The sequence below is a fragment of the Rhinatrema bivittatum genome, chromosome 7 (genome assembly GCF_901001135.1).
Source record: "Rhinatrema bivittatum chromosome 7, aRhiBiv1.1, whole genome shotgun sequence".
NCBI lineage: Eukaryota > Metazoa > Chordata > Amphibia > Gymnophiona > Rhinatrematidae > Rhinatrema > Rhinatrema bivittatum.
In genome coordinates this window covers 85,600,044-85,626,915 of record NC_042621.1, presented here as the reverse complement: position 1 = coordinate 85,626,915, position 26,872 = coordinate 85,600,044, and the positions used below count along the sequence as shown (strand labels likewise).

At 49.6% G+C, this 26,872-nt stretch overlaps 1 protein-coding gene across 6 annotated transcripts in view; it reads right to left on the bottom strand.

Annotated features, from left to right (window-relative positions):
- ANKRD11 (ankyrin repeat domain 11) overlaps positions 1-26,872 on the bottom strand; it is an 899,251-nt gene that overhangs the window by 57,684 nt on the left and 814,695 nt on the right. For all 6 annotated transcript variants that reach the window (XM_029608601.1, XM_029608602.1, XM_029608600.1 and 3 more), the window contains 2 exons: positions 3,666-3,764; positions 3,183-3,326 (listed from right to left, as the gene is read on the bottom strand). In XM_029608601.1, the coding sequence (XP_029464461.1) occupies positions 3,183-3,326; positions 3,666-3,764 (243 nt within the window). The remainder of the gene's footprint in view (positions 1-3,182; positions 3,327-3,665; positions 3,765-26,872) is intronic.

Genomic DNA, 26,872 nt, shown 5'->3' with positions numbered 1-26,872 from the left:
CGGAGAGACAGGAGTCGACAACCGCGGAGTCGTCGAAGCCAGTCACACAGCAGCGATTTCACGGTGCTGGTGCGTAGACGGCACTGGTTCAGACGACGTCGAAGCTATCGATGGAGTCGGGGTTTTAGACTGAAAGAGAAGTTCAATGTTCTCCAGTCGAGCCTTGCGATCTTTTGGTGTCATTTGGGCACATTTGGTTCAAGTTAGGACATTATGGTCGGACCCCAAACACATCACGCAGACCGTATGAGGGTCAGTGATAGACATTGTTCGAGTGCAGTTGGGGCACTGACGGAAACCTGACGTCATGGCCTCAACAAAATTTAGCTGCGGTGGGGTCGATGGCCAGTAGGCCGCGAGGGAAAAACTCAATGGGAATCGATCGCAAGCAGATAAACTTACCGTTCAACCGCAGAGTAAAGTTATCGATAGGGGGACCTCTGTGGGGTAAAAATTTTGAAATTTTCTTGAGGTTCCATGAGGAGAATATCTGAAGAACTGCTTAACCTGCGTGGCTACTGCTGAGCGGAAAAAAGAAGACTGAAGGGGGACCCCTGCTGGATGCAGGGTTGGTGCTATGCTGGGCATGCCCAGTAGGTGCCAGTCAAAGTTCTAGAAACTTTGACAAAAGTTTTCTGTGATTGGGCTCCATCCTGATGATGTCACCCATATATGAGGATTAGCATCCTGCTTGTCCTTTGAGACCTAGTGGACCTTCAGTGAAAAACGTTTTCATGAGTGAGCAACCCAGCTTGCAACCCTTACTGGCATAACCTTTCTTCAGAGAGGATTAATGACTACATTAACTAGTAGCCAGGATTAAAATGCTTGGGTTCCTCTGATATATAGCCACATTATCAATTGAGATAATACTTGTGAGACATACTTAAGACACTTGCCAATATATACTGCCAAGCTAATAAATCTAAACAGACTGTGAGTCAGAAGCATAGCAATGGGCTTTCCAGTGAATCATGGGAGAAGGGTGTAGCTAGAAAGCTTGTGGCCAAGCAGGTAGAGGTGATGCAGGTTAAGTAAAGACACTTAAGGAAGTAGTATATGAACCATGCGCCGATGGTTCTAAAATTTTCACAACATGATAACGTATACCAATGGTCAAACATCCACACGCCAGTGGATTTATTTTTATATACCAACAAAAGGTACTCCTGTTCACCACCAGGAGGTGCCTCAAATATCAACATGCCAGGGGATTTACTTCTAGTTACTCCTAGACACCACTAAGAAGTGCTCCTTGATGTCATCGGGAGCTAAGAGTAACTGAGGGAGATACAGAGTAATGGCCAAGACCATCTCCAACTACCTCCTGTACTTGCACGGGGCATGCAGCATCAAATCAGTCAGAGAAGATGCAGAGGAAAAGGAATCCACAGAAGGAACATGATGAGCACGGAAACAAAACAGAAAGAAAAGACAGTCATGAGGAATGCAGAAAGGAGAAATACTGTAGTATGAACAGAGGGCCCCGACTTCTAGGGTCTGGGGATACTGATATGCAGACAAGGGAAAAAGCACAGGACTGCTTCTACGTCCAAGTCCTAAAGGAAATGAAGAAAATGTGCATGGGGATACCTTGCTGGTGTGGCAGTTACTATCCTTAGCAGAAGGCATGGAGACCATTACTCTTAACCAATAAGCTTTGATGCTTTTAATGCAACTGCAACATTGCTCCCCACTTTGACAACAGGGAAAAAGATGAATTGGATTCAGACAACAACCAAGGGCCCAGACTTCTACGGTCTGGGGTACTGACGCGTAGTCATAAGAGAAAAAGTACAAGACTGCTTCTACGGCTAAGCCCATAAGCAAAACATATCAAGCAGCACTGTCTGAATTTTCAAGAAAGCTTATCACCCTGTAAAAATTGTTGCTAGCTGCAGTTTTTATGGGTTATCTTAAGGTTTGGGGATAATTGCATGGCGTGGCATTTACTACCCTTAAGAGAAACATGGAAGTAACCTGCACAAAGTGGCAGTTACTACCTTAAGAAGCTTAATGGGCAAACTGGATGGACCATGTGGTCCTTTTCTGCCATCATTACTATGTTAGTATGTAAGAGAAAAAAAAATGCAGAACCAGAAAGACTACCAGAGGGAGAAAAGGGAGTCAGGATGCAGGGGAGAGGACAGTAAATCAGCTGGCATGAGAAAAAGGCCATAACTGCTCACCTGACCTCCAATCAGCTTCCACAGTTTATCAATGCACCAAACTGTTGAACATGCACTCTACCTGACTAGGTGCATTCAGACAATAACCAAATCTAGTGATTCCGGTAATCACCTTTTTTTATTTAGCAAGGTGTATATGCATGTAAGGAGACAGCATAACCCTATGCTAATCAGAAGAAATCAGACCAATATATTATTTCAGTTACTCAATATTAAACAGTAGCTAATTATTTAATATGCAGTTACTAATTGGAACTCTGCACTTTTGGGTGGTCTTACAACATGCTGAGAGGAGGTGGTGAGTTGCATAAGGAGGAAGGCTCACCTCAAACTAGGAATCCATCAAAGAAGGTAAGTTATCAGTTGATAACTTGAATGTAATCGTCTTTTGATGCTGTTGCCTAAAAATTATTAAAACATTCTACTTTGATGGATTCCTAGTTTGAGGTGAGCCTTCCTCATTAAAACTCTCCTCTCAGCATATTGCTGTGTTTGCTAGCCTCCACCTCCTATTTTGGTTACTTACTCACAATATGACATTTCCATATAAGGTAAAATTCAGCTTCTGACCAGTAAAATCTGTATTAGTTTATATTTGCAGCTGATTCTGTATCTCATGAATAATAATTTCTGCCTTCTTACAGTCTATTTTTCTAAACATTTTACTGCTGACAGTAAGCAAATTCTAATTTGTAACAATTCTGGTCACTGTAGTTCACTGAGTTCTGGTCAGTGTAATTCTATGAGACCTGCGCAGTAGTTAGCTTGGTCTTGGAAAAAACACAAAAAGGGCAAAGGCCAACTTTCTAAGCTACATGGTCACATCAGTCTGGATACAAGAATATGTGCCCTTGCTGTCAAGGTCAATGCATGAATTATTGATGATTCCCACAACAGATAATGCGATTTAAGGAAGGCATTCCCGCTTTAGCATTATGGACCCTGCTGAGTAACTCAGCTTTCTGGTGTTAAAGAATACAAATGTGCCCAAACCTGATTTTCTAAAGGCATATTGTAGACTTCTGAATCCAGCAGCATTGTGCAGGCACTGAAAGGCACAGCCTGGTTAGCGATTGTTCTTGCTGCCCGACAGTGAACACGCAGGATTTCCTGTTCACATGAAACAATAAGCTTCTCCTGGAAAGAGAATGCATGTAAAGTAACTAGAAACGTACACTTCTGTAGTGCACCTTCAAAAATTCTGATGCAGTAATATCAAAGCAGAAACATGAGCAAAGCAAACTGCTGTCCTTCAATTATAAGCAAACAAGCTGTTGGGCCCGTAAAACGGGCGAGATGTTTGTGGCATGTCCATCAGAGCTCTCTGGTCTGCGCATGCGCAGCACGTCGGTCAGAGTTCTCTGTTCCACACATGCGCGGCACGTCAGTCAGAGCTGTTCTCTTCTGTGCATGTGTGGCACGTCGGTCAGAGCTCATTTATCTATATTGATGAAAATGGCAGAGGTGAAGACATACCCGCTCTATGCTGTGCTGGAGCCGTAGCTTCCCTCTCACTGCTTCCTGCTGTCTGAACAAGTCTTTCAATGGCTCGGACAGTGATGGAGGAGGTGCAATCTACAGAAACAACATAGCACCATTTAGGAGAATTATGCCCTTTTATTGCACTGACACAGGTACATGTGCAGTTTAGAGACCTTTTCTTTATCTAACACTTTCAACCACTGATATAGTATTACAGCATCCAGGCAGCTGTCAATAGCTTTTGTTGTGACAAAGGGAATTGGGAAGCCAGGTGTCTTGCCAAACCAACATTGTCTTAGAAAGGCAGAACATCCATGACAAGATAGAAAGCGCAACTGCTTACCTGTAACAGATGTTCTCCTAGGACAGCAGGATGTTAGTCCTCACACATGGGTGACATCATCAGATGGAGCACGGTACGGAAAACATCTGTCAAAGTTTCTAGAAACTTTGGCTGGCACATGAGCATGCCACTATTCCTGCGTCCACGTGGGGTCTCTCTTCAGTTCTGTATGTAGATACGATAAAAGGACAAACCAACCAGGAGAACCCAACTCTGCGGGACAACATTCTGCTGTCCTAGGAGAACACCTGTTACAGGTAAGCAACTGTGCTTTCTCCTAGGACAAGCAGGATGGTAGTCTTCACACATGGGTAAATCCCTAGCTACAGGCGGGACCAACAGACACCAAAACAGGTGCTGATGGGTACAACAGAGGTGCTGTTGGTAACAGCAGGGACAGCCTGAATTAAAAACCAGGGGCCCACGGTGGAAGAATTGGGTTCACAGCTGAAAGAGGTTTCTCAGGATAGACTGGCTGAATCTGCTATCCTGCCAGCCATCCCTGTCCAGACAATAGTGCACAGTAAAAGTGTGGAGAGAATTCCAAGTCGCAGCTCTTCAGATCTCTCCCAATGGAACTACATGCAGTGCACCACAGAAGCCGCCACGGCCCTTACAGTGCGCCATGGCACGGCCCTCCAGGTGCAGTCCTATCTGGTCATAGTACAAAGATACAGTCCACTAGCCAGGTGGAAAGAGTCTGCTTAGTAACGGCCCTGCCCAGCCGATTCAGGTCAAACGAGATAAACAGCTGGGTGGACAGCCTGTGGCTCGCCATTCGGCCCAGGTTGGAGGCCAGGGTCCTCTTACAATGCAGCGTGTGCATAGCCCTCTCTCGCGGGCTGGTTTGAAGTCGGGGAAAGAAGGTACGTAGGACAACAGACTGGTTAAGATGGAAGTCTGTAACCACCTTTGGCAGGAACGTAGGGTGCATGCTCAGAACCCCCTTGTCGTGGTAGAACCTCGTGTGGGGTGGATAAGTCACTAAAGCGTGCAACTCACTGACCCTGCACGCTGACGTGACCATCAAGACGACCTACCATGTCAAATGCTCGAGTGCGCATGAGTGCAGCGGCTCAAACGGTGTCTTTATCAACTGGGCCAGCACCCGTTCAGGTCCCATGAAACCGCAGGGGGCTGCAGTGGAGGCAGCAGCTGAAGCAGCCCCTGCATGAACACATCTATGACAGGCTGCACAGAGATGGGCAAACCATCCACCTACTGGTGGTATGCATCTATGGCACTGAGGTTCACCCAAATGGAGTTGGTTTTAAGTCCCACCTCCAAGAGATGCAGTAGATAGTCCTGGAGTTGTCGGACAGGGCAAGAGAAGGGATCAAGACCCTCCTGCTTGCACCATATGGTGAACCTCCACCACTTCAAGGTATAAGACTTCCTCGTGGATGGTTTCCTGGAAGCCACCAGGACCAGAGCCACATCCTCTGAAAGGTCCAGAGGCTGCAGGGATCAACCTTTTAACATCCATGCCGTGAGAGACAGAGCACGGAGGCTGGGATAGCACAGCCTGTCCTGATCCTGGGAGAGGAGGTCTGGAGCCATCCCAAACGGATCAGGTTCTGTCTGAACAGTTGCTGCAGAAGTGAGAACCATACCTGCCATGGCCAATGCAGGGCAACAAGGATCATGGACCCCTGGTCCTGGCGAAGCTTCAGAAGAGTCTTCAACACTAATGGAAGAGGCGGATAGGCATACAGCAGGCCCATCCCACAATAGACGGCAAAGGCATCCGTGGGTGGCACACCATCCGAACTGGAAAGAGACCAGTACTGGGGCTGCTGGGGCAGGCAAACTGGTCCATGTCCAAAGTCCCCCAGAGATGGAAGAGTCAATCTGTTACCTCCTGTTTCAGGGACCACTCGTGGGGCTGGAAGGTGCAACTCAGCCGGTCTGCTAGGGTGTTCTCTGTGCCCACCAAGTACACAGCCCAGAGAAACATCCCTTGTGCCAGGGCCCAGCTCCAGATTTGCACTGCTTCCTGATAAAGGAAGGACCGACCTGGTACCCCCCTGCTTATTGATATACCACATGGCCACCTGATTGTCTGTTCGAACAAAGATGACCTTGTTGGCTAAGCGATACCAGAAGGGCCGTAGGGCATACCAGATCGCCCTCAGTTCCAAGAGGTTTATCTGAAACTGCGATTCCTGCACGGTCCAGAAACCCTGGGTATGGAGGCAATTGCCATAGGCTCCACAACCCAAGTGGGACGCGTCCGTGGTCAGCACAATCTGAGGCAAGGCTGCTCAAAAGGGAATACCCTGCTCCAGGTTGAGTGGAGATGTCTACCAAGTCAGGGAAGTCCTGAGTAAGGGGGACACTTGGATGTTGACCTGAAGGCTCTGGGTGGCCTGTCACCACTGTGAATGCAGGGTCCACTGGGCTCGGTGCATATGGAGATGGGCAAAAAGAGTGACATGCACGGTCACGGCCATGTGTCCCAGAAGCTGCAGCATACGCCGTGCCAAAACTAGCTGGCTCAGTTGAATCTCCCTCGCCAGGGAAACCAGGGCACACGGTCCTACGTGTGGCAGGAAGGCCTTGGCCTATGTCGAATCCAGGACGGCCCTGATGAAAGTCAGCCACAATGAAGGGCGAAGATTTGACTTTGTGTAGTTGATTAAAAACCCTAGATGCTCCAGGACCTGAATGGTACTGCGCAGCACCCACGGTGCCCCGGCCCGTGTGTCGCTCTGAACCAGCCAGTCGTCCAGGTGTGGAAACACCTGGACTCCTAGCTGGTGCAGGCAAGCCCCTACACCATGACTAGACATTTTGTGAAGACCCATGGTGCAGAAGCGAGGCTAAAAGGGAGCACATGGTACTGAAAATGCTGGAGCCCCACCACAAAGCGAAAATACCTCCTGTGACTTGGGAGGATCACGATGTAGGCATACACATCCTTTAGGTTGAGGGAGCAAAGCCAGTTCCCCTTGGTTCAACAGGGGGATTATGGTTCCCAAGGATACCATCTTGAACTTTTCCTTTTTTTAGGAATCTGTTCAAGGCCCGCAAATCCGGAATGGGATGCAGGCCTCCTGTTTTCTTTGGAATCAGAAAGAAATGGGAGTAAAACCCTCGACCCTGCTGCCCCTGAGGAACAGGTTCCACTGCTCTGGCTTGCAGAAGGGCTTTGAAGCAGTTCTGGTTGAGAGATGGAACTCCACTGTGGGCTCGGGGGAAAATCTGGTGGAGTTTCCACGAGATTCAGCCCGTAGCCACGCTGGATGATGGACAGGACCCATCGATCTGACGTCACGACCAGCCACTGGTGGAGCCAGCCTCAGATCGGCGAGTTTCCAGGCACAGGAAGAGACAACTGGCATTCGCCCCCTCGCTGCCAGTCAAAACCCTGTAGCGGGACTGGCATGGGGGGCTGGCTGTGGGTGGGGACCCCACTGCTGACGGGATCTACCTCTGGCGCTCACCTGCTGCGGCCTGGAACAGGGGGCCAGCAGGAAGTACTTCCTTAGTCTATAGAAAGGTCTCCTCGGCCCTGTCCAGAATGATCTTTTGGAAGAGGCTGGTGAGGCCGAGGAGTCGGCAGACAAGTGCTGGAGGGTCTCATGGTGGTCCTTCAGCTGCCTGATCGCTTCCTTGACCTTGTCACTGAAAAGATTATCGTTGGTGCAAGGCAAGTCAGCCAGCCAGTCCTGAACCTCAAGGTATTTCTGCCAACCATCTAGCCTAAGCCAGGCCAGATGGTTGGCAGAAATACCCGCCGGTTACATGCCCCGACATCTCGAAGACGTCATAGGTAGCATGCACCTTGTGTTTACCACATTCAAGGCCCTGCCGGACGAACGCCATAAAGGCCTCCTGGGGCTGCTGCACCAGGCCATCCGCCACCTCTTGGACTTGCTTCTAGAAGTTGCAGGTATACTGGGTCATGTGTAAGAGGTAGGAGGCAATAGGGGCCACCAACATAAAGCCCTGATACACCTTCTTTCCCATGGCATCCCATGCTCTGGGGCTGACGCATGGGTTTTTGATTGCTTCGCCTTCTTAAACGCTGACTCAACCACCACTAACTGGTGGAGAAGCTGGCGCTTTTTGAAGCCCACCCCACTGAGGCGACAGAGAGGGGGTGTTCCCATAGCTGGAGAAGCAGTTCCCAAAAGTCTCATGCACCGGCACCGCCACGACCTCCTTCAGGGCGTCGATGAACTGGAGGATCTCGAGCATTTATGGCGGGCATCCTCTTCTGTCATGAGCTGGAAGGGAATAGCCTCAGCCATCACACTGATGAACCCAGCAAAGGTCAAGTCCTACGGTGAAGAATGCCGGCATTCCTCCGAAGAGGAAGGATTTGATGGAAGTTCATTGGAGTCCATCGACAAAGTGTCTGAGGTATCCTGATCCCAGGATTCGTAAGAGCCCTCGGCACTTCGAGATCACCCAGAGAGCAGGGTCGTGGAGCTCCCAGGCATATCCTTACGCGCAGGCGCTGGGAGGCCCGGGGGGGGGGGGGGGGGGGGGGGGGGCGGGGACCATGGGCCCCAAAGGGCTGGGCCCTGCCCCAGGAAGCGCTGGATGTGGCATCAAGGGACCTCGAGGTGCAGATGGCACCAACGGGCCCTCATCTCCCTAGAAATCCCCTCTGAGGACCAACTTGGATGCCTTGCAATTTGTTACCTGATAAGTCACTGAGGGATCGCAAGGCGCCGGCATCAACTGCGTTGGGAGAACATCAAGGATGACAAGGCGATTCAACAATGTTTCCAACCTAGTCGGCATCGGCGGGGGGCTCGAAGGCGTCGGCGAGGGCCCAAGTATTGGTGGTGAGGGTGCTGGCTCCCGTTCGCATAAAGTGCGATCCACTGCCAGGGACACCCGATGCTCCAACTCCGCCTCGAGGGCAGGCTGAGAGGGGAGGGTTGGGCCCAACTCCTTCTCGGAACCCCGAGGAGGGTCGATGTCTGGCACAGGAATCTGTGTGGATGGCCCTGGGCCACCAACATCGAGGGAGGATGTGGCCTCCTCGTGTCAAGACCACTTAGGTGGCAGGGTGACAAGCGCCTTGATCCTCACATGCTCAGTTCCGTGCACAGACAAGGACCAGTGCCGATCTTTGCAGGATCTCCCACAGTGCTCGGCCTGGTCCTTCCACGGCGCAGAGGATGAGGAAAACTATCCTGGTCTGGGACTTTAAGGAAACCAAGACTGGCCGATCCTTGGAGCCCCCTTGCCCTGAGAGCTTCAGGGGAGGACTGGTGACCGAGGGATTGAGGGTAATCGTTTCCCCTCAGTTCCTAGGAGTCGACGGTGCTGACACTAGAGTAGAAGGCTTGGACTTGTCCGACCCAAACGCTTTCTCTATTTTGTCCAGCCTGGCCTGACGGCCCCTCGGGTCATTTGAGCACACAAGTCACAGCCGCGGACATTGTGCGATGACCCCAGGCAGAGGATACACACTTCATGTGGATCCATTAGGGACATAGTCTGGGGGCACTGGCAAAAGCCCGAGGCAGCCATGAGGTGCACAGAGATCGCAAGGGCATGACAACCAGCAGATATGGGAGGAGCGAAAACACTCACTGACTGAGAAGAACCTGAGGAGAACTGAAGAGAGACCCAGCGCTAGAAAAAGTATGCGAAAAGATCGCAAAGAAAACACTCACATTTTCCAACAAAAATATCAAGAGCTCCACCTCTGTGGAAAAGAAAGGACTGGAGAGAGACCCTGCGTGGACATAGGGATAGGGGCATGCTGGGTATGCTCTGTGTGCCAGACAAAGTTTCTAGAAACTTTGACAAAAGTTTTCTGTGCCCAGCTCCATCTGATGATATCACCTATGTGTGAGGACTACCATCTTGCTTGTCCTAGGAGAAAAAATATTGGAGTACTGTCACAACAGTTGAAAGAAGAAAGACATAGTACATAGCTGAACATAGTTCTGTCATCCAGGCAATAGCCTCAATACTAGAAAAGAACAGAGCACAAAAGACAAACACCAGAATAATCTTTGTTTTAGGTGCCTGGGATTCCCATTGGCAGAAGATGACCCACTATAGATAAGTTTGGTATTTGTGTATATCACCAGTTATCAAACTCAGCAATCAATATCAGCTTCTCAACAAATGAAAAACAAAGATTACATTACAAAATGCTTACGTATTTTCTAGAAGCAGAAACACAAAAATATGACTGTCATTACAGACCATATAGCCTCTTTAGTCTGCCCATCTCTGCAATACCTTGCACTCCTACAGAGACTCCTGTGCTTGCCCCATGCTTTAATTCAGATACTGTCCTTGCTCCACCATCATTACTGAGAGACAGTAGAGTTGCTTACCAGCAGGATATTAGCCTTCAAGCATGGGTGACATCAGATGAAGCCCGATATAGAAAAATTGTGTCAAAATTTCTAGACACACTGACTAGACACACTGAGAATACCCAGCATGCCCTATACTTCGCATCCACTCAGGGTCCCTCTTCAGTCTCATAACATAGAATTATGATTAAAATAAACCAGGAGAAACCCAACTCCATGGGGTAGCGGGCAGGTTTCGTGAGGACTAACATCCTGCTGTCCTCGAAGAACACCTGTTACAAGAAGCAACTCTGTTTTCTCAGAAGACAAGCAGAATGGTGGTCCTCCCCAACACAAAAGGGGACCAACTGACACCTAACCAGGTGCCAATGGGCACAACACCAGTGTAGTTGGTAACACAGAGGGAAACATCCTGAACTTAAACAACGGGCCATAGGTTGGGAGAGTTGGGGTATACACCTCAAACAGGTTCCGGAGGACAGCCTGGCCGAACCTACTGTCGCGTCGGCTATCCCTATCCAGACAGTAATGTGATGTGAATGTGTGGAGAGAACTCTGCAGCCTTGCAGATCTCCTCTCCAAGGGAACTGCTCACAAGAGGGCCACCGATGCTGCCATGGCTTTGACATATTGAGCCTTGACATGACCCCCAAGATGAAGTCTGCCTCAGCATACCAGAAGGAGATGCAGTCTGCTAGCCAACTGGATAGTGTCTGTTTGGCAATGGCAACGCCCAACTTATTCTTGGGTGGATTATCTATGGGTTTCTGTCCGCTCTAGATAGAAGGCTAAAGCTCGCTTGCAGTCCAAACTGTCCAGTGCTCATTTGCCTTGGTGCGAATGGGGCCTGGAAAAGAAAACTGGCAGGATGATTGACTGATTAAGTTGGAAACCAGTCACCACCTTAGGCAGGAACTTAGGGTGCATATGCAAGACCATCCTGTCATGATATAACTTAGTATAAGGTGGATAAGTCACCAAGGCCTGGAGCTCGCTGACTCTGCACGCTGAAGTGATTGCCACCAAAAATATAACCTTCCAGGTCAGATATTTCAGGTCCCAAGTGTATAGCGGCTCAAAAGGAGCTCTCATCAGCTGGGCTAACACCATGTTGAGGTACCAAGACACAGCGGGAGGCCTTAGGGAGGTTTCAATTGAAGCAGGCCGCATATAAAACATACAACTATAGGCTGTACAGAGATGGGTGTACCATCTACACCTTGGTGGTATGTGCCAATTGCACTAAAATGAACTCTAATGGAGTTGGTTTTTAAGCCAGACTCTGATAGGTGTATAAGGTAATCAGAAGGTAATCAGTGCCAGGAAAAATAGTGGAAAGTGTTCTAAACATCAAAATCACAGAACATATAGAAAGGCATGGTTTAATGGAACAAAGTCAGCATGGCTTTACCCAAGGCAAGTCTTGCCTCACAAATCTGCTTCACTTTTTTGAAGGAGTTAATAAACATGTGGATAAAGGTGAACCGGTAGATGTAGTATACTTGGATTTTCAGAAGGCGTTTGACAAAGTTCCTCATGAGAGGCTTCTAGGAGAAGTAAAAAGTCATGTGATAGGTGGCAATGTCCTTTCATGGACTGCAAACTGGCTAAAAGACAGGAAACAGAGAGTAGGATTAAATGGACAATTTTCTCAGTGGAAGGGAGTGGGCAGTGGAGTGCCTCAGGGATATGTATTGGGACCCTTACTTTTCAATATATTTATAAATGATCTGGAAAGAAATACGAGTGAGATAATCAAATTTGCAGATGACACAAAATTGTTCAGAGTAGTTAAATTACAAGCAGATTGTGATAAATTGCAGGAAGACCTTGTGAGACTGGAAAATTGGGCATCCAAATGGCAGATGAAATTTAATGTGGATAAGTGCAAGGTGATGCATATAGGGAAAAATAACCTATGCTATAATTACACAATGTTGGGTTCCATATTAGGTGCTACAACCCAAGAAAGAGATCTAGGCGTCATAGTGGATAACACATTGAAATCGTCAGTTCAGTGTGCTGCGGCAGTCAAAAAAGCAAACAGAATGTTGGGAATTATTAGAAAGGGAATGGTGAATAAAACGGAAAATATCATAATGCCTCTGTATCGCTCCATGGTGAGACTGCACCTTGAATACTGTGTACAATTCTGGTCGCCGCATCTCAAAAAAGATATAATTGCGATGGAGAAGGTACAGAGATGGGCTACCAAAATGATAAGGGGAATGGAACAGCTCCCCTATGAGGAAAGACTAAAGAGGTTAGGACTTTTCAACTTGGAGAAGAGACGGCTGGCGGGGGATATGATAGAGATGTTTAAAATAATGAGAGGTCTAGAACAGGTAGATGAGAATCGGTTATTTACTCTTTCGGATAATAGAAAGACTAGGGGGCACTCCATGAAGTTAGCATGGGGCACATTTAAAACTAATCGGAGAAAGTTCTTTTTTACTCAACGCACAATTAAACTCTGGAATTTGTTGCCAAAGGATGTGGTTAGTGCAGTTAGTATAGCTGTGTTTAAAAAAGGATTGGATAAGTTCTTGGAGGAGAAGTCCATTATCTGCTATTAAGTTCACTTAGAGAATAGCCACTGCCATTAGCAATGGTAACATGGAATAGACTTAGTTTTTGGGTACTTGCCAAGTTCTTATGGCCTGGATTGGCCACTGTTGGAAACAGGATGCTGGGCTTGATGGACCCTTTGTCTGACCCAGTATGGCATTTTCTTATGTTCTTAGTTTGTGTGGGGCAGGAGAACTGATATAGAACCTTCTGCTCACAGCTCATGGGAAACCTCCTTCACTTCAGTCTATAGGACTTTCTAATGGAATGCTTTCTAGAAGCCACCAGGACCAGAGACAAATCCTCAAAAAGATCAAGCGGCTTCAGGATTAACCTATCAACATCCAGGCTGAGAGCAACAGGGCCTGGAGGTTGGGATCCCACAGCCTGTCCTGATTTTGCATGATGAGATCTGGGAAAGTCTCCAGACTGATCTGTTTCTGGATGGACAACTCCCTCAGGAGCGGAAACCAGACCACTGGTCCCTCTGTCCTCACAAAGCTTCAAGAGATTTTTCACCACTAAGGGAATCTGAGGATATGAGTACAGAAGTCCCTTGCCCCAATGACGGGCAAGGGCATCCAAGGCTGGTTTGCCATCTGACCTGTACAGGCATCTTCCTGTTGCAGGGGAACGTGAACAAATCTACACCCGGGCTCCCCCACAGGCAGAATATCTGATTCATTACCCCCTGGTCCAGAGAACACTCTTGGGGTCTGAAGGCTCGACTCAGCCTGCCTGCTACCACATTCTCCATCCTGGCCAGGTGCATGGCCTGAGCACCATCCTGTGGTTCAGATCTGGACTGCTTCCTGACACAGGAGTTTCAATTTGTGCCTCCCTGGGATTGTTGACAAACCACATGGCCACTTGGTTGTTGGTCTGGATTAGGACAACTTTGGACAGCCGATCTCTGAAAGCTCATAGAGTGTACTGATTGCCCTGAGCTCCAGGAAGTTGATTTAACAAGAATGTTCCCGAGCAGACCACTGACCCAGGATGCTGAGCCCTTCTACATTAGCTCCCCACCTCAGGGTAGATGCATCCTTGGATTAGCACAATTTGAGTAGGGAGACTCCGAAAGGAGATTCCCTGTTCCAGATTGGAAAATACCCGACACCAGGACAATGAGTCCCTGAGAGACGGGGTGACTTGGATGCAATCCTGGAGGCTCTGAGTGGCTTGGCACTGCTGTGACCTCAGGGTCCACTGGGTTCTGCGCAAGTATACAAACGTGCCAAGGGAGTAACATGAACATTTGTGGCCATGTGGTCCAATAGCTTCAGCATGTACCAGACTGACACCTGCTGGCTCAGTTGAACCTCTGCAGCGAAGGCAACGGCCTTCTGGTGTGTTGCATCCGTCGGACCTCGATGGCTTCGCCCTGTTTGCCTCACCTTATTCACCGTTCCTCTAGCTTACCTGGGAAAGATGGCTACCGCAGCGTCGACAAGCCAACCTCTCTAGCGCCCCCAGAACGGCTATAGTGCAGCCTCCCGTCATTGCTCCTCCCAGGTACCTACTAGGATGCGCGCGTGCAACCCATGTCTTTGTACCACCCTTGGCGCGAACCTAGAGGGTGTTCCCTCATGCTGTCATGCCATCCAGGTATATTACCTCCACAGATTTGCTAGCTCGTTGAGTTAGCAAGCACTCGAATCCGTTCCTGTCTACACTACTCTGCCGCAGGAAGCTCTCTCTCTGCCCTTCGGGGTAATCGCTAACCTGGGTATCCGCTCCTCGGGGGCCCTCTGCTTTATTTCAGGTGTCTTACAGGGAACAGGTACTTGCTCCTCGAGGGCCTGCTTTCCCTGCCTCTGTGCCTGTACATTCTACAACAAACCTGGTGGAATCGCATACCAACAGCTACATCTAACATAGAAACATAGAAATGACGGCAGAAGAAGACCAAACGGCCCATCGAGTCTGCCCAGCAAGCTACGCACTTTATCCATTTTTTTTTCCCTTTTTCTCTCTCCCACCTGTTACTATTGGCTTCCAGTACCCTCCAGCCCTAATTCCCCTCCACCCAATTTAGAGAGTAGCTCTGTATCTGCATCCAAGTGACATCCAGCTCAATTAGGGGAAGCGACCACTGTAACAAGCAGGCCACCCCCTTGCCCCATACTCTTACCCACCCCTGTTTTTATTTTTTGTTTTGTTTTATTTTTTTTTTTGGAAATAGCAGCCCTCCATCCTTCTGCTCTGTGAAGGTGGAACACCAACTACTGGCCACTGGCATCCCGCTCCGTGAATGCCGCTGTGGCTACTGCCGCTCCGTGCAGTGTTTGAATGCCGCTGTGGCTACTGCCGCTCCGTGCAGTGTTTGAATGCCGCTGTGGCTACTGCCGCTCCGTGCAGTGTTTGAATGCCTCCACTTTATTCACGCCCTCTAGGCTTGATGGATCCACTCTAGTGAGTACTCTCAGTCTATCTCATCCACAGTATCTCCTCACTGGGAGACCTGCTGCGGAACCTCCTGACATCAAGGAGAGAAGGGCTTCCCTTCTGCCGAGGTCCCTGAGAATACAGACTGCCTCACTACTGCCACCTCTGGTGGAGATTTTCAAGCTGTACAATAAAGAACTATCCTGTTTTGTGTGTATGAGTCTAGCCCAGTGCTGTGGCTCCTCCCCGTGGGCATGGTCATCTCCACAGCACCCAACGATCCACAAAACACACGTTATCATAACAGATTGCTAACTCCATGGATCCGGCTCAGCTCACTGCGTTGCAGGCCATTCCAGGCCTGCCTCAGCAGATCTCCGAACAGCAGACTGCGCTGGAAGGACTGACCGCTGCATTTAATCTACTGCACACACAGATGAACTCGCCTTCCACCTCAGGTAAAGAAGCTAAACCGTCTGAGGTGATGGTCAAGACTACCGTGCCACTAGCAGCTCCCACCCGCTTCTCAGACGTATGGAGATGCAGAGACTTCATTAACCAGTGCTGCATGCACTTGCATTACAACCTGGACACTTTCCCACAGCCTATGCCAAGACTACCTACATTCTGTCATATCTAGATGGACGAGCATTGTCTTGGGCCTCTTTGCTGTGGGAGCACGAGGATCCAATCTTTCAATGATCCTGCCCGGTATACCATTGCAGGATCTTCTTTGGGTCACCTGAAGCAAGGGAACAAACCACTTGCTCACTTCGCTATCGAATTCAAGACACTGGCGTCTGAATTATCCTGGGACCTGAGATGCCTGAAGACCCTCTTCTTTGAAGGACTGAACCCTCGTCTGAAAGATGAACTCGCCGCTCGTGAGATGCCTGAGACCTTGGCTGAACTAGTGAAATTGGCAACAAGGAACGATCGCCGACTTCCCGATAAGGTTCAAGAGACCAAGACTCCCAGAAGACACTTCCTGAGGGATGCTCAAGTTAAGTCTACACCCAGGCCTGCTCCTCCGGTCCCAGCAGCCAGCAAAGAAGAACCTATGCAGTTAGGCCACAGCCATCTGACTTCAAAAGACAGAAGAACAGAAGAAGACAGAAGACAGAAGAACAGAAGAAGACAGAAGAACCAGCCGCTACGATCACATATCACCAATTCTCAGGAATCTACACTGGTTACCAGTAAATTACAGAATTCTATACAAATCAATTACCTTAATCCATAAAACCATCCATCATCAACTTCAACTTGACCTGGAAATACCTTTCAAACTCTACTCTTCTATCAGACCAACTAGAGACATTTACAAAGGCACTCTTAATGTTCCCCCCACTAAAGCCACACGCCTTGCTATGACCAAAGACAGAGCCTTTTCGATAGCAGGCCCATCGATCTGGAACAGTATCCCATCAAACCTCAGACTGGAGCCATGCCTTTTATCTTTCAGAAAAAGACTTAAAACCTGGCTCTTTCAATAAGCCTTCCCTGAACCACCAGACAATCACTAGTTGGCCTTCATTCCACCCAGTCTGGCACTCCGTTTCTCAAAGAAAATAAATGGACTCTGAGACATTCAGGTTAAAGCACCATCCTTAAGTTTTTAACTTGTACACTCTATGGTAAAATCTCTTTTACCGGCCTATCTTCTTTCCAGCTTGTTGCAAGCTTCCAAGTTCTCTCCCCCTGTTGATTGTAACTTTGACTTATTCCTACTTGTTGTTATCTTTCGTTTACTTGAATTTGTTACTCTAGTTTTTCCCTTTGTTAAACTGTAAACCGATCCGATATGGTAATTTACTATGAAGGTCGGTATAAAAAACTGTTAAATAAAATAAATAAATAAGAACGCGGAAGAAATTGGGGCTGTGTATGTACTGTGGACAAGCTGGTCATGCTGTCTAAAATTGCCCTATATGTCCGGGAAACTGGCAGACTTAAGTCCTGTGGGAGGATTCTTCTTAGGTCTTACCACTCTTCCTCCGCTCTCTCTTCCTGTATGCTTGATCTGCGGACCTTTAGAGTACCAGACTCTTGCCCTAGTGAACTCTGGGGCAGGAGGCAATTTCATTCTTCAACGATTAGTGGAGCACCTACGGATCCCCACCTTCCACTATGAAGCCTCCATTACTTCTTTCGTCCATCCATGGAGAGCCCTTACTGGGTGAAGTAACACTATGTACTGAACCAGTGTGTCTACGGACCGGTGCCCTCCATTCTGAGACCTTCTTTGTTTTAGAGAAGGCCATGCACCCTATAGTACTGGGATTACCTTGGCTGCAGCAGCATATTCCTCAATTCAATTGGGCTACATTGGAACGGTCTAGATGGGGTCCAGACTATCATGATAAATGCCTGATGGAGTAGCTCCGATACCTTGTATGCCTACTACCCCAGTGATGCCGGGTTTGCCGCCTCAATATGCATCTTTCCAAGATGTCTTTTCAAAAGAAGCTGCAGATGTACTGCCACCTCACAGACCCTATGACTGCACTATTAATCTAAAGCCTAAAGCCTAAAGTCCGAATATATTCAGGAGAATCTCCAAAAAGGCTTCATAAGACCATCCAAGTCCCCTGCAGGCGAAGGCCTTTTCTTTGTGGGCAAAAAGGACGGTACATTATGTCCATGTATAGAATGCAGGGGCCTCAATGAAATACCAATAAAGGATCGTTACCTCCTGCCTCTGATTTCAGAGCTATTCGACAGACTACAAGGAGCTCAAATCTTTTCCAAACTGGATCTGAAAGGAGCCTACAATTTACTTCACATTTGAGATGGCGATGAGTGGAAGACGGCCTTCAACACTCAGGACGGTCACTCTGAGTATCTAGTGATGCCCTTCAGCCTGTGCAACGCCCCAGCTGTCTTTCAAAATTTAATGAACTAAGTTTTCCGGGGTTGGACGACATACTGATATTCTCGCAAGACATGACCACCCATCAAGAGGATGTTAAGAGTACTACAGAGACTCCGGGAGAACCATCTCTATGCCAAGCTATCCAAATGTGAATTTCAGAAGGAGTCAGTGCCTTTCTTAGGCTACATCGTTTCCAATCAAGGCTTCCAAATGGACCCACAGAAGCTGGAGAGTATCAAGAAATGGGTGCAACCCACCAGGTTAAAAGCTCTCAGACGCTTCTTAGGTTTCACCAACTATTACAGGACCTTCATCAAGAATTACTCTTCTCTTACAGTACCGCTTACAGCTATGACAAAGAAAGGTGCCAATGTTGCTAATTGGTCTCCAGAGGCTATAGCTGCATTCCAGAAACTAAAAGATGCCTTTTCCAGCAAGCCGTGTCTTCGACACCCAGACCCCTCCAAGCCTTTCATCGTGGAGGTCGATGCCTCAGACGTTGGTGTAGGGGCCATATTAAGCCAGGCTGGTGATTCAAAAGTTCCACAACCATGCTCATTCTTCTCCTGCTGCTTCTCTCCTGCAGAGAAAAATTACGGAATAGGAGATAAGGAGCTCCTGGCTATAAAGATGGCATTCGAAGAATGGCGCCCTTGGCTCGAAGGAACGCAACATCAAGTAATGGTCTTCACAGACTATAAGAATCTGGAGTACCTCCGCCACGCACAGCGCCTGAATCATAGACAAGCGAGATGGTCTCTGTTTTTCAACAGATTCAACTTTGTGCTCAAGTACCGCCCTGGAGATAAGAATATCAGAGCTGACGCTCTATCTCGCTCATTCCTCTCTGAGGACATACCTGAAGAACCGCAACACATCATTGACCTAGAGAAGGTCATATTGGCAGCTACCTGCAGGAAAGACTAGCGTATCCAAGAACCTCAGAAAGAAGTTATTGACTTGGGCCCACGACTCTAAACTTTCAGGACCATCCTGGTCAACGTAGAACCCTGTCTAAACTTCAAACTTATTACTGGTGGCCCACCATGAAGGAAGACACTTTCTCTTATGTCGCTTCTTGCGCAAACTGCGCTAAACAGAAGACACCGCCGGGTTGTCCATAGGGGTCTACTCCAACCCTTGCTAGTGCCAGAAGAACCATGGACACATATTGCCACAGACTTCGTGGTAGATTTGCCATCATCAAGAGGAAACACCACCATTTGGGTAACCGTAGATCGGTTCTCGAAGATGGCTCATTTTGTGGCTCTCCCAAGCTTACCCACCACCATGGAGCTCGCCAAGCTATTCATTACGCACATTCGCCTGCATGGCTTGTCTAAGCACATAGTCTCCGATCGAGGAGCCCAATTCACAGCTAACTTCTGGAAGGCACTATGTAAGAAGTTTGATATTTCTCTCGACTTCACCTCCGCATACCATCCTCAATCCAATGGACAAACAGAGAGGATGAACAGGACTCTTAAGCAGTTCATTCGTGCCCTCATGAACACTCGCCAGAATGACTGGAGTGAACTGTTGCCCTGGGCAGAATTTGCCATTAATTCTCATCCAGCAACATCCACTGGATCAACACCATTCGAAGTGGTCTACGGATGACCACCACTGCCACTTCCGTTATCAGTGTCGTCCCTGGAAGCTCAATCTACTGCCAAAGATATCCAACAACTTTGGACTCAGACAAAAGAGATGTTTACTAAAGCAGGACTTCGAGCAAAGGCAGCATTCGCAATGCTCATCACTGCAAGGCTCCAGACTTCAAGCCTGGTGATAAAGTCTGGCTTTCCACGAAGCACTGGAGAAATTACTTACCTGATAATTTCATTTTCCTTAGTGTAGACAGATGGACTCAGGATCAATGGGTATAGTGTGCTCCTGATAGCAGTTGGAGACGGAGTCAGATTTCAATCTGACGTCATGCACGAGGCTCTGATCCTCACTTTTCTCCTCGAAAAGCAATTATGGATATATGTGTGTTTGGATAATTTTGATTAATTTGGTTAACTTGATTAACTTGAAACTTGATTACTCGGATTGGATGACAAGTTTCCTAGCTGGAGACTGCTAGAGCATTCAACCGAGAAGCGCAGACACCTGGTAATATGAAGTAGAAATAAGGGTTGGCTTACCCGTGCTTGTGTTGCACTCGGGGAGAGGTTCCCCTGGGGCTTCTTGATTGAGAGGCAGCCATGGGCGGGGTGCTGAGTCCATCTGTCTAAACTAAGGAAAATGAAATTAGCAGGTAAGTAATTTCTCCATTTCCTAGCATGTAGCAGATGGACTCAGGACCAATGGGATGTACAAAAGCTACTCCCGAACCAGGTGGGATGTTGCCAGTGGCCCATTTAGTACTGCCTTTGCGAATGCTGTTTCCTCCTTGGTTTGAACATCCAGGCGATAGAATCTCGAGAAGGTGTGGATGGAGGACCACATTGCCGCCCGACAGATCTCTGCAGGTGACAGCATCTTGGTTTCTGTTCAGGACACTGCCTGGGCCCTTGTGGAATGGTCCTTGACTTGTAGAGGCGGGGGCTTGCCTGCCTCTACGTAGGCCGCCTTGATTACCTCTTTGATCCAGCAGGCGATGGTTGCCCACGAGGCCGCTTCTCCTTGCCTCTTTCCGCTGTGAAGAACGAACAGATGGTCCGTGTTTTGTACAGGCTCCGATCTTTCCAGGTATCGGACTAGAAGTCTGCCGACATTCAGATGGTGAAGAAGGCATGAGTCTTCTGAGTCCTTATGCTCGTCTGGAGATGGCAGCAAGATGGTTTGGTTTAAATGGAAGTGAGAAACCACCTTTGGTAGGAAGGAGGGTACAGTACGCAGCTATATGGATCCCGGCCTGAATCTGAGGAACGGCTCCTGGCATGATAGTGCTTGAAGTTCGGAGATTCGACAGGCTGAGCAAATTGCCATGAGGAACGCCATCTTCAAGGACAGGAGCTGTAGGGACAGACCGCGAGTTGTTCTGAACGAGGATCCTGCTAGGAAGTCTAATACTAGAGATTGAGATTCCATAGGGGCATCGGCCACTTTAGAGGTGGTCGAATGTGCTTGACCCCTTTTAAGAAGTGGCCAGTTGTACCTTGATGGAGTTGAGAGACAACCCTTTTTTCATGCCGCCCTGCAGAAATTCCAGGATCATGGGGATTTTGACTGTCCGTGGAAGGATGTCGTGGTCCTCGTACCAGGCTTCGAATATTCTCCATACTCGTATGTATGTTAAGGAGGTGGAGAACTTGCGCGCTCGGAGCAGTGTGTCAATCACTGGCCCTGAGTATCCCCTCTTTATCAGGTGAGACCTCTCAATGGCCAGACCGTAAGTGAGAATCTCGCTGGGTCTTCGTGGAGGATCGGTCCTTGCTGGAGTAGATCCTTGTGTGGAGGTAGGCGTAGAGAGTTTCCCGCCAGAAGTCTTCGCATATCTGCGTACCACGGCCTTCTTGGCCAGTCTGGGGCCACTAGAAGTACCAGTCCTCTGTGGTGTTCTATCTTGCGGATGATTCCGCCCAGTAGTGGTCATGGAGGGAAGGCGTATAGTAGATCCTCCTGAGGCCAGGTCTGGACGAGGGCTTCGATTCCCTGGGACATCGGTTCCCGTCTTCAGCTGAAGAATTTGGGAACCCGGGCATTGGACCCGGTTGCCAGAAGATCCATGGCTGGTTTTCCCCAATGGTTTACTATCTGCTGGAAGGCTATTGTCGACTGTGTCCATTCCCCTGGATCCAGACTCTCTCTGCTGAGGTAGTCTGCCGTGATACTGTCTTTTCCCACGATGTGGGCAGCTGATATCCCTTGTAGGTTTGATTCTGCCCACGTCATTAGGGGTTCTATTTCCAGGGACACCTGCTGGCTCCTGGTTCCCCCCTGGCAGTTGATGTAGGCCACTGTTGTGGCGTTGTCCGACATGACTGACTGATTTGCCCTGGAGTCTGTGGCTGAACCGTAGGCAGGCTAGTCTGACTGCTCAGGCTTCCAGTCGGTTTATGTTCCATGCTGACTCTTCTTTGTTCCATTGCCTTTGAGCCGTTAGCTCCTGGCAATGGGCTCCCCATCCCCGCAGGCTTGCGTTCGTGGTGAGCAAGGTCCATTCCGGTGGGGATAGGCTTGTTCCCTCGCTCAGGTGGTGGTCTTGTAGCCACCATTGTAGTTGGTTCCGAACCTTCACCAGTAGCCGGAGGGGGGGGGGCGGAGTAGTTTTGAGACAACGGGTTTCATCGAGACAGTAGGGAGTGTTTTAGGGGCTGGATGTAGGCCCTTGCCCACAGGACGACTTCTATGGTTGATGCCATGAGTCAGAGGACTTGGAGATAGCCCATGCCGTGGGGAGAGTGGAATTCAACAATGTTCGTAGTTGTTCCATCAATCTCCTTCTCCTTGTAGGGGGAAGGGTGACTTTGTTCCCCTTGGTGTCGAACTGGGCTCCCAGGTATTCCAGGCATTGGGAGGGCTTCAGGTGGCTATTGGGTGTGTTGACGACCCACCTGAGGTTCTGCAGTAGTTCCTTGACTCTGGTGGTTGCCTGCTGGCTTTCCTCTGGCGATTTCGCTCTGATCAGCCAATTGTCCAGGTATGGGTGCACAAGGATTCCCACTTTCCTCAGTGCTGCCGCTACTACCACCATGATTTTGGTGAATGTTCGGGGAGCCGTAGCCAGCCCGAACAGTAGGGCCTGGAACTGGTAGTAATGGCCCAATATCGCGAAGTGCAGGAAACGATGGGTGCGATGGATCGGTATGCGGAGATAGGTTTCCGACGGATCCAGGGAGGTCAGGAATTCTCCCGGTTGTACCGGCTTTATGACCGCACGCAGGGTTTCCATGCAGAAGCGGGGTACCTTCAGGGAGCGATTGACGGTCTTGAGGTCCAATATGGGCCGAAATGTTCCCTCTTTCTTGGGCACGATGAAGTAGATGGAATAGTGCCCCAAATTTTGTTGGTGCGGAGGCACCGGTGTTATTGCCTTTAGGGCAAGTAGTTTTGATAGTGTGGTTTCCACTGCCTTCCTCTCAGAGAGGTCGTGGCACGGAGAAATCACAAGCCTGTCCGGAGGGATGCTGTGGAAGTCCAGATAGTATCCCTCTCAGATGATGGATAGGACCCAATTGTCCGACATTATCTCGACCCATCTTTGGTAGAAAAGGGCAAGCCTGCCCCTATGATCTCCTCCTGTAGATGGGTCTGCTGATTCTCATTGCGTTTTGTGGCTGGGGCCTGGTCCTGAGCCAGCTCCTCTTGTCGTCTGTTCCGAAAGGACTGCCCCTTGCCGGTGGGGCGGGGGGCTTGGTAAGTGTTTTTGTATGGTCTATAACGCTGGGATCCTCTGCCCTTGGTTGCCTGGGAAGAGGGATGTTGGTTCCTCTTGTTCCTGTCCTCCGGTAGACAGGGTACTGGGGACTTGCCCCATTTGTCGGCTAGTTTGTCTAGGTCGCTTCCGAAGAAGAGTGATCCTCTAAAAGGCATTCTCGTGAGTCTCGTCTTAGAGGACGCGTCTGCTGACCAGCTTCGGAGTCAGAGCTGTCTTCTGGCTGCCACTGTGGACGAGAGGCTCCTGGCTGAGGTGCGCACCAGGTCTGAGGTCACATCCATGAGGAATGATATTGCCGGGTCTAATGCCTCAATTGGCGTAGTTGCGTCCCTGGCCATCGCCAGGCAGGCGCATGATACTAATGCTCAGCAAGCAGCGATCTGTAGGGTCATAGCTGATACATCATAAGACTGCTTGAGGATGGATTCCTGCCATCTGTCATTGGCATCCTTGAGGGAAGTTCCACCCTCGACTGGTATGGTGGTGCGCTTTGTGGTGGCGCAGACCAAGGCGTCGACCTTGGGGAACCTCAGGAGTTCCTTAGTCGTGGGGGTCCAAGGGGTAGAGAGCTTCTAGGGCTTGACCCCCCTTGAAGGTGGCCTCTGGGGCGTCCCATTCCAGGTCGATCAGTTGTTGTACGGCCTGTAGCGTAGGGAAATGGCATGAGGTTTGGCAGTGCCCGGCCAAGAAGGGGCTCGCCTTGGACTCTGCTGTGTTGCATGTGTCCGGAATGGCCAATGCCTTCAGACTCGTGGCTATGAGATCTGATAATTCGTCTTTTGGGAAGAAGACGTCATGGTGCGATGCGGTTCCGTTCTTGGAGGGAGTTCCCCTTCTTCCAGGGATTCTGGTTCCTCCTCCGAATCATGTGTGTCCCCTAAGGGGAGGTATTTGTCCAGGGGCGGCCCATCTGGTGGAGTCCACGAGGGCCCTGAGGTTCTGGGCCACTGGTGGGGGTTGTGGTTGTGCCGCTGGTGGTCCTGTCTGTGCGTGGATGTAGGATTGTAGTGCGGAGAATCCCGCCCAGGTGAAGTTGCCTGAGACCGAATTGGGTCCGGTGGCGTTCCCCGAGGGCCCCCACTGAGGGGGGGGGGGGCTGAGTCGGGAATAGAGAGGTCCAGGGTAGTCTCGCTGGTAGATCCGGAGTCCTCTACAGGCTGAGGGGGACTTTGTCTCGGTTCCCCCGGGCTTCTTTGCACAACAGGCACAGGGTGGAGGTCACCTCGGGCTGTACCGCTCTCAGGTGGCATACCGGACAGAGGACTGGGCCATTAGCTGTCTTGGACGGTGGTGCCATGATTTGCGCGTGTATCTTGTACAGATGCGTGTTCCGAGAGACCTGGTTATGTGTTCCGGGTGTGCCTACGTTGTGCGCCTAGGAATGGCTGTGCGCATGGGCCTAGTTGTGCACTCAGTCTCCTTTTGTGCTTGTTGCTGTGTGCGGCACTGTGCGCACACGTATTTTATGTGCATGGCTCAGATGTGCGGACAAGCGGCGACTAAGGGGGGGAAATGGTGCCGGCGACCACGAGGGCAAGATGGAGGCCCCCCCTGGAAGGTCTCCATCTGGGAGGACCCTCAAGCCCTGATGGGGCTGCTCAACCCGATTAGACAGACGCCGAAGGGACGATTTGAGCGGTTATCCGAGCCTCGGAGACCAGAGACAGAGAAAAATTTTCTACCTTACCTTGTCTCGGCGCTTCCCGGTCTCTTGTAGGGCGGTGTCCGGCTGCGGGGGGAGAGGGGAATACCTTCACCGCAGCAGTCTCTCAGCCGCTCCCTTTTCAGTGGGCTAAGTCCATGCCGGGTCAGCAATCGGACCGAGGCTGCCTCTCAGCCGCTCCATTCACCGGGGGCTAAGTCCACGCCGGGACCGAGGCTTACCTCTGAGGGATCTCGGAAATCACCTCAGGAATTCTCGACTGGGGAAGGGACCCTTAGGTATCACCGCAGGAGAGCGGGGCTCATCCGTAGGTAAGATTCTTTCTTTCTTCTTTGACTTTGGAGGTTGGTTTTCTAACGCTGTGCAAAAATCCCGTGTGAGAAATCCCGAACTGCTATGGAGATGGAAAAAACGGAGGATCAGAGCCTCGTGCACAGGTATATGTAGTGCTGATGTCAGATTGAAATCTGACTCCATTTCCAACTGCTATCAGGAGCACGCTATACCCATTGGTCCTGAGTCCATCTGCTACACGCTAGGAAATTAAGACAAACTGCCTTCAGCTTGCTTCGTTCCTCGCTTCGTTGGAACATTTCCCATTCTCCGACTGGGCAATCTCACTTACAGTCTGAAGCTAACATCTGCTTTAAAGATCCACAATGCATTCCATGTCTCACTATTGAAGCCATTGATCCTTAGTGAGTTCTCCAACAAGATACCAGAAACTACACCTGTAGATGCAGAAGAAAACATCGAATACAAAGTAGATGCAGTTCTCGATGTGAGAAGATGAGGCAGAGTATGGGAATACCTCCTGTCATGGGAAGGGTATGGCCCTGAAGAAAACTCTTGGACAACAATGTCTAATATCCTGGATAAAGAGATGCTACAGGACTTCCATCACTTGCATCCTCAAAAACCTAGACCTGGTAGGAAGCAGCCTGTACGCCCTTTGAAGGGGGTTAACTGTTGTGTCCATCGGTCCTCGACGGCTTCATCTCGTTTCCTCACCTTATTCGCGGCTCCTCCTGCTTACCTGGGAAAGATGGCTACCGCAGCGTCGACAAGCCGACCTCTCTGGCGTCCCAGAACGGCTATGGTGCAGCCTCCCGCCATTGCTCCTCCCAGGTACCTACTAGGGTATGTGTGTGTGTGCAACCCACGTCTTTGTACCACCCTCGGCGCGAACCTTGAGGGCATTCCCTCATGCTGATGTCACGCCATCCGGGTATATTACCTCCACAGATTTGCTATCTCGTTGAGTTAGCAAGGACTCAAATCTGTTCCTGTCTACGCTACTCTGCCGCTTCTGTGCTGCCGCAGGAAGCTCTCTCTCTGCTCTTTGGGGTAATCGCTAATCTGGGTACCCGCTCCTTGGGGGCCCTCTGCTTTATTTCAGGTGCCTTACAGGGAACAGGTACTCGCTCGAGGGCCTGCTCTCCCTGCCTCGGTGCCTGTACATTCTCAACATACCTAGTGGAATCGCATACCAACACTACATCTAGTGAGTACTCTAACTCTCAGCCTCTCTCATCCACAGTATCTCCTCGCTGGGAGACCTGCTCCGGAACCTCTTGACGTCATCAAGGAGAGAAGGGCTCCCTCTGCAGAGGGCCCTGAGAATACAACCACAGACTGCCTCACTACTGCCACCTCTGGTGGAGATTTTCAAGCTGTACAATAAAGAACTATCCTGTGTTTTGTTTGTACGAGTCTAGCCCAGTGCTGTAGCTCCTCAC